General features: G+C 35.0%; 1 protein-coding gene across 2 annotated transcripts; it reads left to right on the top strand.

Moving 5' to 3' along the window:
- Positions 1 to 878: 878 nt before the first annotated feature.
- On the top strand, positions 879 to 10,179 carry LOC145946844 (luciferin 4-monooxygenase-like). 2 transcript variants are annotated; one of them, XM_083056601.1, is made up of 7 exons: positions 879 to 1,013; positions 5,065 to 5,215; positions 5,836 to 6,043; positions 6,130 to 6,460; positions 7,412 to 7,706; positions 8,563 to 9,118; positions 9,691 to 10,179. In XM_083056601.1, the coding sequence occupies exons 2-7, from the start codon at positions 5,111 to 5,113 to the stop codon at positions 9,807 to 9,809; spliced, it is 1,614 nt and encodes a 537-aa protein (XP_082912727.1). In that variant the 5' UTR covers positions 879 to 1,013; positions 5,065 to 5,110; the 3' UTR covers positions 9,810 to 10,179. The 2 variants fall into 2 exon arrangements, with proteins under 2 accessions (XP_082912727.1, XP_082912722.1); XM_083056596.1 differs by lacking the exon at positions 879 to 1,013 and adding an exon at positions 3,838 to 4,222.
- The last annotated feature ends 2,788 nt before the right edge of the window (positions 10,180 to 12,967 follow it).

Below are 12,967 nucleotides of genomic sequence, written 5' to 3'. Positions count from 1 at the left end.
AAAATAAGAAAATGAATGAAAGCTAATAATATAATAAATAATATAAAGAGAATAGCTCATAGCATTCGTAATAGTGCTATGAGTTATCAAATTCTTATGACTTTTTCTTTATTACTTACCTACAGTAAAACTGAACCTATGTGTCAAATATTAAAACTGTCAAAACTGATAACCTAACGACATCATTCATGGAGCGACATCAACGCTGTCTTGCAATGAATGCTTGAACTGTACATTTTCTGGTACATGCGCGTTGAGAAGGTCGACGACGACCAAATTTGATCAAGTTTTTATAAAAACAAATTTTACATTATAATATCTCCGTTTATAAAGCACATAGAGAAAAAATAAAGGCACTTTTATTATTATATAATTTGAACTCAATCTATCGATTGAGCGTAATAAAAACTCGATCGCTTCAGCCGTTAAGGGAGTCTTACTGAGACGTACTTTTGATAAAAACGGGAAAGGTAGAGAGACTCAAAAACCGCAAACCTTGAAGAACCGCAAAAACGAGTAAACAGCCCGGGGCAACAATATTTGCCAAGCAACGGAATTCGGCCGACCTAACGACACAGCCGTTAACACAGAGAGCACAGATCCTCGCGGTGACACAGGACCGCATTCTGCAAGGGCGAGGAAATCACCCCGAACAACCGAGGATAAGAAGTATCGCGCTGCAGTCGACTGAGGCCGGAATTTGATTTCGGACGCGCCTCTTGAATCTACGAGGCCCAAGAACCAACGCAGCTCCCGGGAAAGTGGCGTAATTAGCGATCAGGCCGCGCGGCAGCGATAAGCCACGCGACGCCGTAATTGGGTGGATTTCCGCGCACTTCCTTTCGCGCAGGATTGAGCCCTGCTATCGACCCGGGGCGATAGATCCTTCACTCTGGTATTGTTTGTCGTGTGTGTCGCGTGCCCGCTCTCGAGCGCAAAAGCGAGATCAAAGTTTCTGGCGAGAGATCAGAAGTATCGAGGACGTTGCGGAGCAACGAGAGAAAGTCTTATCGGTGAGGCTACCTGTGATTTTGCGTTTGCGAGAACCTTGCCCGATCTTTTATGACTTAGCGTTTGTGAGCGATCGGCGTTAAGCGACGAGAGCTTTCGAGACCATCACAATCCGTTAATTCGACTACGCGTTATTATCGTCTCTGAGGGATTCGGTCGGGTATTGCGTGTTGCGTTATCGCGTACTTGTGTAATTGCGTCTTCGTTGTAACCGTGTGTCGTCATTGTAACCGGCCGACGTGTGAATGTTGTTCGCGAGAATAATCTGTCGAGTGAGTGCAGATGTGAGTACGTGCCACATAATTATTTTGTGCGAGAGACCGCGTGTTACTCGCGACCATCGACGAGAGAGCGCAAAAGCGAAAGAGAACGCGAGCGCGCGCGAGAAAGAGAGAGCATACTCAGCCACGTGTCCGCTTGTCAGATATTGATTACGCCGCCGTAGATCCCGCGTGCGACTTTTCCGACTACTCTAGCGATTATAATTTCTGCTCCGTAATGCTTTTGCTTTTTTTTTTTTAGTATCGTGAGTATCGTGTTATCGAGAAAACCTCTCTCGTCTTGACCTTTGACTCGCGCTGAGTGAAAGTACGTTATAAAATCTCGTTGTCGAATCTTCTGATACGTCGAAATTGTTCGCGCTATTGTTACTGGCCGTCTCGCGACTGTTATTGTTCAATAATTGTCATTCGCTATTTTGAGTCGTATCGGCAAGCCTTGTTTCTTATTTCTTCTTCTTGTGTTTTTTGGAAATCATACTGAAATCAATTTTATTGTCACGCTATGATTCATGATTCTTGATACTATTAATTTGATTGTCAATTCTAGTTCCTTTATTTTCTTTTTTTTTATTATAATAAATTCCTGTTATTATTCTGTTATCTATTTCGAGTCTTTTATTTCGTCTCGTCTCGTCACGCCAATTATAATCCTTGTGTTTGTATTCTTTCGCGATTTTCGGTGTTTTCGAGTCTAATAATTTCGCGACAACACCACCCTGCTCCTCTACCGTTAGGAGAGCTAACTGGCCCGTAGCGAAACGGTCAAGATTTAGCATTTGGCTATATCGCGAATTGACGCGTGAAAGACCGTCTGGCGCCCAATTCAGTAGTCCGTTTATTGCGAAAATTACGGCCTTTTTCTCCGCTGCGGTTCGCGCGGAGCGCCTGCCATCCGAGTTCCCTACGCGTGAATTTTAATATCTCCTTTTTTGTCGACGGCCCTTGCTGCGTTCTTCTAATTCTAAGTTAATTAGAAGAAAAAATCGCAATATATATATATACGAGGGTAAGTCAAAAAGTAAAGGGACAAATAAAGAAAAACACATTTATTTTAACCTATGTGGAAAATTTACATATCATTTTTCGACATAATCCCCATCAACATCGATACATTTGATCCACTACTTAACAAGCTTCTGTATTCCATCCTGGAAGAAAGATTTAGGTTGGGTGTGTAGCCAGTTATGCACCACTGCAATGACCTTCTCATCCGAAGAAAAATTTTTTCCTCGTAGTGCTTACCTTAAGAGCTTTTCAAAACACTATAATTGAGTTATTTTTCATTAAGTACTTTCCGAGTTATGAGGCTTTAAGTTTACAGTATTTTGACATAAAATATAAAATATCTTGTGAAACGCTGCGCGCGCACGCGTGTGTGTGTGTGTGTATGTGTAAAGAAAATTAATAGGGTATTATCGTCAGATATTTAACAAATCTGATTGGTATAGAAATTAACTTAATCATAGTTTATTGTTTATTGTTTATTGTTTCGTTATCTTTATTTTTACATGAGTAATATTATTTATTCAATTTATTAAACTATTTTTTTCATTTCTATTTTGTTTTTTAATAGAAAGTAGTAAGCATTTTATAATCATCTTTTAATTAAAAATGTATAAAAAATAAAGAAAAAAATAAAAAGCGGTAGAGAGAGAGAAGGAATTTTAACTACGTAAATTGCCTTTGAGATTCTAGACTAGTGGCCAGAATTAGAAGGTAGAACAATTTTGTAGCAGACTGCATTACGCGTTTTGTTATGAATTCTTCCATTTATTAACTTACGCAAATTTTTTAATTAGTCTAAATATGCGCTCGCGTTACACCGTCGGTGTATATAATGTCTTTAATATTTTGAATTTAGAGTAATAATTGCTTTCCGCAATTAGATGCCGCATTCGCAAAATAATATTGTATTCGTAAAGTTCTCTCAAGACATCAGAATGCAAAATCTTTTTTTCATAATTCATTATTTCTTAAATCTCATTATTCATGTCAGATTCATAAATATTAACATAATATTTGCATAAAGTCCGATGTTCAATGATAAATAATTGAATAGAGTGCAACTGATTATATGTATATTTCTGAATAATTAATAATATTATTAATATATTATATAGTGATATACAGAGTGTCTGATATAATTAACTGACCAACATTTAATGATAGAGATTCCTGGGATCATTTTAATAATATTAATAAATATTTGTGTATATTTTAATAATATTATTTGTATATTTTAATAATATTAATAAATATTACATCAAATAATTAAATTTTATTAAATTTGATGATTAGAATTCGCACGTAAATTATATAGTCCTATAAAAATATATCAGCCAAGAAAAAATATATTTTATTAAACACACTTTTATATAAGGACTTATTATTATAATTATATATTATTAATTATCAGCGTTCTAGAGAAAAGTACACGCGATTCTCAGGTTACAGTGAATGCATCACTGAATGCAAGCATAGTGTTCGCGTGCGAATATAAGGGGAAAATAAGAATATAATGCGACAAATTTTAATTTGCTAACTGAATGAATCCTACTCTCACGGCCGGATGAACGATATAAAGTGCGCACGACAATTGACCTCAACGAGCAGTCTCGTGAGATAGCCTCATGAACAAACAACATTTGCTTTTTCGATTCGATATACTTACGTAGCACATGAGACGCTGCGCTAGTCTGATACAAGCAGTCGGATCGAACAGTTAAAGTGTTGCGTCATTCCTATCTGTGACTACTAGCTTATCAATATTAATTATCAATTTATATTTCATCATCTTATACACATCAATTTGTGCGCGATAAAACTGTTTCGATAGTATCAATGTGTTTCTACGCATTGATAGCGCAACGGAAATAAAGGTGCAAGAGTTCTAATAATCCCTAGGAATAACAATAAGGAATCGACAACTGGTAAAAGAATTTTTTGCGATAATTGCTACTTTATTTTTATAAAGATTTTTAATTTTATAAGAATGGTGAATGGTAAAGAGCACGAAATAAGAAAAAAATATAATATGAATGTAAAGTGCCTAGACTTTAATTTTCCATATCACAGCAGGAAATGAAAATATAAATATTTCAAAAATACTCGCACATGAACATTAATATGTCAATAGAGAATACATTTGAATACATTTCATAAAGCAGACATATCTAACAATCGCATATTTTACTAAGCTTATTGCATTGAGATTTTTCTAATTATCTCGAACTGATTATTTGAAGCGACGAACATTTTTCATCAGAATAAAGCACGACTTAATTATCAATTTTGAAAACGGCATTGTCGACATATGCCTCAGAGCGAGAATGACAGGCCCTCGCATAATGCGATTGCGCGAAATTTTATTTGACAAGAATCTTTTATTTCACCAGAATGCACTTTGCATAAGTGCAATGATTTCCTGCATGAACAACGCTCTTCGTATTAAGTCATAAATGAATTATCTTATCTCGCGTTCTCCGCGATTAATCGTTGAAAAGATAGGTCGCGAAAAAATGCATCATAATCAAACTTTACATAACTACACTCGACAAAAAAAAACAGTACACTTAAAAAGTAATAAAAAATTGTAAAAGTTCAAGAATTTATATCTCAGCTGATAATTATGATATCGAGGTGTATTTAAAAAACGAAAATGAATTAACAATATCTCAAAGCTTCATAGCATTCTTATTTTTCAGTAAGAAGTTTAAATATAAAAATTATGTATTACTTAATTTAATGGGAGAATACATTCTTTTTTTTTCAGATAAAAGTATCACTTTATACAAAACAAATCCCATGTCGCTGCAAAGATGGGAAAAATATATGAACGACGATTGAAACAACCAACGCCAACTATGTCTGTAGGACAAGCTATGTTGGATAAACTATGCGAAAACATCGATAATGATTTGATAGTAAGTGCTATAAAATCATTCTTATGTATATTTACGAGTTTGATCGCTTGCCTTTCGCGATGAAAGAATAAAATATATCAAACAGTAACAGCTTTTCGTAATTCCATTAACATTAATCTCCAGAGGTAAAATTTGTGAAATCTATCTGAATTTTCGCTGTCGTAATACGCATCGCATATGCGACTAGTCTCCCATCTGTCCTTGCATTTTTACTTTAATTTGCTTTAAACTACAAATGCTAGAAAAGAAAAAAAATTTTAATAATGTACTTTTCAAATAATAATACACTATAAATTTTAAATTTTGTGTAACAATCATATATTTTACAGTCGTTATAAATATGTAGTTGTCTCATATCATGTATTGAATAATACATTTTAAATGTAAAATAGACGTGTTTATTTAAATTGTCTATTTCTTTTATCTAACTTTCCAATATTTAACACTCAATATCTAATTTTTCAATATTTAACACACATACGTAAGATGCAGAAGACATTTTAATATATAAAGAAAAAAATTAAAAATTTATAATGTGTTAAGTTTCTACTTCAATTAAATTCTAATTATATCGACTTTATAAAATTGCGCGCGAAGAAATGTTTATTTTTCTCTTATAGATAGACGGACACAGCGGTAATCGAATGACGAACAGGGAACTACTCGAGAAAAGTGTGAAATTCGCGAATTTTTTACAAAGATACGGGATAAAAATTGGGGATAGAATTTCCATCGCATCTGAAAATCGAATAGATTGGTTGGTACCAGCTTGCGCGACTTTTTACATCGGTGCTATATTAGCACCGTACAATCCTTTGTATACGGAATGTAAGTGGACTGTATAACATTATTATTATATTTAATATTTATGGTATCTAATATCTGCACCTAAATATTTAATTTATAATGTTTAGATGAATTCCAGCACATATTAAACATCGCGAAACCGCGTATTATTTTGGTGTCTCGACGCACCGAACGTCTCATAGCTAAAGTCATTTCAAATTTACCTTGGAAGATAGAATTAATAGAGTTGGACGATCAGCCGTTTGCAACAAATATCCGTACGTTGAAGGATATTTTAAATAATGAACAAGCTGTAGATTTTCTGGGATACAAGGCAACAGATATCGGTGACACCAGCCGACATCCCTTGGCTATTCTTTCTTCGAGCGGAACTACCGGATTGCCGAAAGGAGTGACTTTGTCTCATAAAAATATGTTTACATTTATTTCAAAAATCAAGTAAGTTATACATAAATATCTATTAGTAAATATATTTTCGCGAATTAAATTATATATATATATATATATATATATATGTATATATATATATATATATATATATATATATGTAGAATTTAAGAAGATCTAGATCTAGATCTAGATCTAATATGAAACTAAATTTTATACTTGTAATGAAATTATGATTGCATCATATTTAAAGCATTAATACACATGTCAGAAAAGAAACAATATTAGTTAAATATTATACACAACAAAATCTTCACAGAAGAAAAAAACACGCCAAGTATATTAAAAAATTCGACATTGTATACAAATATGTCTTTGTAAAAATTGTTCTAAGTTTGAAAATAAAAAAAATATATTAAGAAATAAGCAATTCCAAAATAAATATAAATAAATAAATTAAAACTACTTAACCAAGTATAAATGGTGTATTAATTGCAAATTATTTTCTGATTTGATATAAAATTTATCAAAGAATCATATTTGTATTTTTAAGAATAATCATCTGCATAGTCAAAACGATTTTAGACCCGGCATTGAAAGAATTAACGAATACAAACTTGGCGTGTCTGGATCGAGGCCTAAAATTTAAAATTAAATAAAATTAACTAAAACACTAACTTAAATTTTCTTTTTCTATTTTTTTCAATATTTTTTTCGAAAAATACATTCAAAGACAAAAAAATTATCACTTTATTAATAACAATATTTTTCTTCAAGTTATAAATATTTGAAATTTTCGGAAAGTGTTAAAATCAATTTTTAAAAAAAATGGGTAACTCAGAAATCGATAAAGATAAAAATCGAACAAAATTTATGGAAGCTACTTTTTTCAATGGATACAAAAACAAAAAAAAATGAAGCAAATAAAAAATGGTCAGGAAAAAAGTCGTTAATTTGGTATGAAATGCCTAATAAATATGACATATCTGATCTTAAAAACAGAGAGCCTGAGTACATGGATTTAAAGCGACGCGACAGATTGCTGATGCTGCTACCGTTCTTTCACGGTTACGCAATGGGTACGCTGCTGATTTGCGTGTACACAGGCTGCATCATAGTCATGATGTCCGCCTTCGAGCCGAAACTCTTCCTAGACTTAATACAGGGACACAAACTCACCCATCTGCCGCTCGTGCCGCCGATCCTGACGTTTCTGGCGAAGCACCCATTGGTGGATAAGTACGACTTTCGCAGCGTGAAAGAACTCATCTGCGGAGCGGCGCCGCTTGCGAAGGACGTAAGTTTTTTTCTATTGTCATGAAGTTTATCTCTCTGCCTGCCGATCCTCCGGCAAAGTTATCGCGGTAAGAAAAGCCATCGGGGAGCTAAGTGCCGAAGTGAGTCCTCGAACGTAGAACCGCGAGAGGATGAAGTTTCGGGGAGTCGTCGCGTTTTCACGACTAAACACGACTCGAGAGTAACTTTATCGCGTTTGTTTTTGTTTAGCCGGTCCACGGATATGCTAAAGGAGGAGAAAATAAAAGGTCATATTCGCGAGTTCGCAATCGCATCTTTTGGAAAATGTGAAACTGATCTCTTATCGTCAGGTAGAAATAAAAACTTTTAAAGTTTCGAAAATTCAGCACGCCCCCGAAATGTCCGAGCATTGTTTTTTCGTAGGATATCGTTATCTTTATTTCTCTGGTACAGGTGATATATCATCGCTTCAGGATTAAATAAACGCTGATAAAGAAAGAGAAAAATACAAGTCTTTAAAGAATATGTAATCTTCTGTGTTTTAGAATTAAAGAGAAAATGTAAATTTTTTAATATTACTTCTATATGATAATTTTTCTTTTAACACGAAAAAAACAAAATAAAAGATGCAAAGATAATCTATCGCATGGCTTTTAGCCAATCAACTTGCAACTTTTCTGTAAGAGCCGAATTTGCGCATACGTTTCTCTTGCGCATGAATTCAAGAATCGAGCCCCTAAGCCTTAAATTTTAGTAGCCTTTTCAGATCATTAGTCTACAAGTCATTAACATTAAATTAGATTTATTAATTAAACTTGAATAAATCTTCATATATCCAACTTTAGAACAGGAGCGAGTCTGACATTTCCAAGTAATTTTTTTTCTCTTTTCCATAGATTGCAGCCGCTGTCAAAGCTCGTATTGGCGTGAAATCCATTCGCAACGGCTATGGTATGACGGAGTTATCGGTAGTAAGCAATTTGAGCGCACGCGATGATGAGGGTGATTTGTCAGAAAATCCGACAGCCGGAGTAAACTTGCCCGGTTTCCTCAGCAAAGTGGTCGATCCCGAAACACAAGAGACACTAGAAACTGGTCAGATGGGTGAAATCTGCTATAAGGGGGAGCAATTGATGCTGGGTTACTGGAACAATTCAGAAGCCACCAGGCAGACCATCGACCATGACGGATGGCTGCACACCGGTGACGTTGGCTATTTCGATGACAAGGGCAGGATATACGTGGTCGATCGTATCAAAGAGCTGATCAAGTACAAAGGATATCAGGTCTCGCCGTCAGAGATTGAGACGGTTCTACTGTCGCATCCCGCGGTGAAGGACGCCGCGGTAACAGGAAGACCTGATGAACGCAATGGTGAGATTCCTATGGCTTTCATAGTGAGACAACCTGGCGCCACGATTACTGGCCAGGATATCCAGGATTTTGTCAAAAGTGAGTTATCTCTCAAATCTTTTAATCTTCTTCGACATTTCTCGCAGATTTATTAAGAGTTTGATATTTTCTCTGTAGTGTAGAATCAGAGAAGGATAAAAATTTGTAGTATGTATTACAAACTTAAAATTGCTTTAAAAAATAAAAAAATTTTTTTTAAATTAAATTACTAAAAAACTTTAAGTTTTCCATTAATTATAAATAAATTTAAACAACATTAGGAAAAAGTTAACTAAATGTTGGAAATGTGCGCATTTAAATTTAAATGTGTGGATGAAATACGGGTCTCAGAGCAATGAGCTTATATAGTATAGTAATGTATGTAAAACATTGTGTTGTATTATTAACGGCATTATTAGTTGTTAGTGATCATCGCGCAACGCAACGACATTAAACGCCGCGTTGCATCATTAACAAAATTGTTAGTTATAGTCTTGTAATCTACGTAATTTAAATATACAGCACGGCTAGAATGTGGATATACCTTATCTTGACATTGCATTTTAATAGCAAATGCGAGCCGGGCGGCGACTTATCCATGCATTAACCGAGCAATTCAATTTATCTTTCAGAGAAACTGTCGCCGCAAAAATGGTTGCATGGCGGGCTGCAATTTATCGATGCCATACCCAAGAATCCTTCCGGCAAGATTTTACGCCGCGAACTTCGAGCAATGATCCCTAAACTATGATAATATAAATTGATCAATGAATGAAAATATTATAATAAATAATCAAATATAAGTTTTCTTTAATACAAACTAGTACTTGTAATCAAAAAATATTTATTTTTATGCTGTTAAAATTGTTAAGGAAGGACTACTTTACATATTCTACGCATATATATATGTACATTAGTTAACCAAATATAAATGCAAATATAAATGATTACGTATGTGAATGTATCTTTGGAGCACAAATGTATTCTATATAACGTGTTGTCACGTCGAGTAATTTGTAAATGAACTGTTAATCAACTAATGTATGCGACCGCACAAATAAATACGGACACACGCGGTGGCCTAGTTTCTCTTTCAAATATATTGAAACAGCACATCGAGAGAGTGGGCTCTTAAGTTATTATGTGATGTTACTCTTGCGCCGACCTGTGGTGCTACAAAAATAAGCGAAGAAACCTGTTGCGTTACATACGTCAAGCACGCGGCGAGCAACATGCGCTCTCGTACTTCAATATCCAACTTCTTTTCTCTTTTATGACAATACGGTTCAAGCTTCTTATCGATCTTCATGTGTTTCTCATAGAATTTCTATAGTAAATCGGGAAATATCTATAACAGAGTTAAACTCTCTGGGTGAACGACAAAGACTGTAATGGCCCACAATGATCGACTTAAGTCTCGAAATCTTTCATGTGGCATTAAATTGCCCCAGAGAGAGAAGATCAATCTTTCATTACTTCCTCTCTATATCGAAAGCTTATTTATTTTATAACAAAGACTCTTTGCCGTTTAATATAGTACAATGCAAAGCTATCTAAATTTTTAATTTCAGACAGATTCAGCGGTGATTCAACGTATCTCGCGTTCCGAGTTTCAACACAAATACTATGTGTGCAAGATTCTGATTCCTCATAGAACTTTTTTTTACAAGAATATATCGATTACTTAAAAAAAATATCCGTTGCTTGTTCGTCGTTCTATTCTGAAAGCATTTGCGAGCGATAATCGATCGTAATAGCTACATCGCTTAACGAAATAGTTAACTGTTAGCGGAAAAGTGCGGCATGAGTTGCCGACGGTTTCGACGAATTAACGGGATTATCCGGTATTGGAGAAATTTGAATTTCACGCTGCGCACTCTTTCGAATATGGTCCGGATACAGGATCGTCATGCACGATGGTATATACATGTATATACACGCGAGTACATGTATACATGTGTAAACGACGTTATGTGTACGTGTTCATGCCTTGCGTTCCTGTTCATTTAATTACTACGATTGGCCTAACAAATCTAATTGACGTGCATCAATTATTTAAGCCGTGTTCGAAGGCTATTTAATTCCCTATCCTCTCCCCAACGAGAACCCCGGGTTTTGCAGTAATTCCATTTTTCAGGAACTCTCTCTCTCTCTTCGCGAAATTTTGTTCGTCGTTTTGTCGTCGAGTCGGTAGCAGTCGCTATTTCGACATCCGGTCGATAGATTTAGAGACAATTCTCTATGACAAATGAACATTCTTCTAAAATTTTATATCGTGTGTGCGCGTGTTTTTTTTATTGCCAAATAATTAATAATTTAAAAATCAATATAATTAGGAACACATAACACTGAAAATAATTATATTAACATACAGCCTGCAAGTAAATTGCAATTTTATTTACGTTTTTTTAGTTATCTCTACAATCAAGTGGAAAGTATGTATACGCGGTAAAGATGTACATTTATGCTCGTTCTCCTACATCCTGTAATTGGAGATAATTGTGTGTTTGCGTACCACTACAGCCCAAACGAATAATTCATAATCGCGTGTTTGCCGTGCCCGATCATGTAATGTCACCTAATTATATAAAACCGACCTATCATGATGTACGATAACACAGCAAATTATCGGTGCGCATACCGTTATTGGATTCACCATGACATACGTGGGGATTCGATTACTGAAATCTGTGTAGCTAAGCGAGAAGGGGTTGGCCAGGGATCGAGGGCAACGATAAATTACCGATAGTGGAATGAATTTTCAAAAATGCCGCTCGCGTGATTACTCTTAACGCTGAGGATTACCGCTTTACTTAAGCGGCAAATTTTTGCTACGGACATTTGCGATTTTTTAAAAATAAAAATAAAAATTCTTCTAAATAAATTTTGCCTAAAGCCACCTTTCAAACTGATATGAATTTACAAGCTTGCATAATTCTAAGCTTCACTTCTTGGGGATGTTTACAATTTCTCGTTATACCCCAGAAAATTTATTTATTTCGAGGAGGAAAAATCGTATCTCGTTACGAGATATTTATATTATAAACAAAATATTTTACGTCAAAATGCGTACAACCCACGAGAACAAAATTTTCGACTACGCACGTGCACATATATGAAATACTTGGATTTACTCAGGAAATGAGATTCGAGTCTATTCGCGCGCAATCAGATATAAGAATTCGCGCGTATGCCTCGCGAATATTCAGATATTCACAATAGCCCCGGATTCGCGCCGCACACGCTTGACATGTTATTCGCGACGTTAATCAGTCCAAACGATTATATTCCTCGCAGAGACTTCAGGTATTCAGCCGTCTTATACTTTAGCTCGTCTCGAAAGCTAGGACAATTGTCATCCCGAAACGTTGCCGAAAATTATTATCAAACATAATAAATAAAATACATTTAAAGCAAGAATTTTTTTCCAAAATAAAGGAAATTCTTTCTGAGGTACGAAACTAGCATATTCTTCTTTGTTTTCTCATTCAAAGAAAATTAGATTTTATCCGATGATATCAAACATTTATTGTTAAGGGCTCTCGTTACGGAGTATAGACTGGATAAGCATGAGAGGAGTTGTCCTCTCTCGAGGAATGCAGTCGCGCATTGGTCGAATCCAGAGTACACGCTGCTTAAACCAAAGCGCAAGCTGAAAGGGTACAAAAGGACGCAGTTGGCCGCAACAACGATAGATAGCGAAATTTAGACACAACGTGCGGCACAATACGCGCTCGCGCCGGGCCTTCAGAAAACGAGATTTAAATTGGCTATTTAAATCTATATCGCCAATTTCGGGATACTTTGTATATTATCAAATGTGTTATTTGTAAATTTTTGCATTGGACTGTTTATTGTTTTATATATGTATACAATAACTATTAATATTATTTTCTAGTATTGATAAAT

This window comes from Prenolepis imparis, unplaced genomic scaffold (assembly GCF_030444845.1).
Source record: "Prenolepis imparis isolate NDT839.2.m4 unplaced genomic scaffold, iyPreImpa1.0 SCAF_2, whole genome shotgun sequence".
In the NCBI taxonomy this organism is placed as follows: domain Eukaryota; kingdom Metazoa; phylum Arthropoda; class Insecta; order Hymenoptera; family Formicidae; genus Prenolepis; species Prenolepis imparis.
Note: the sequence above shows the minus strand (reverse complement) of the source record. Positions and strands in the feature narration are given on the sequence as shown.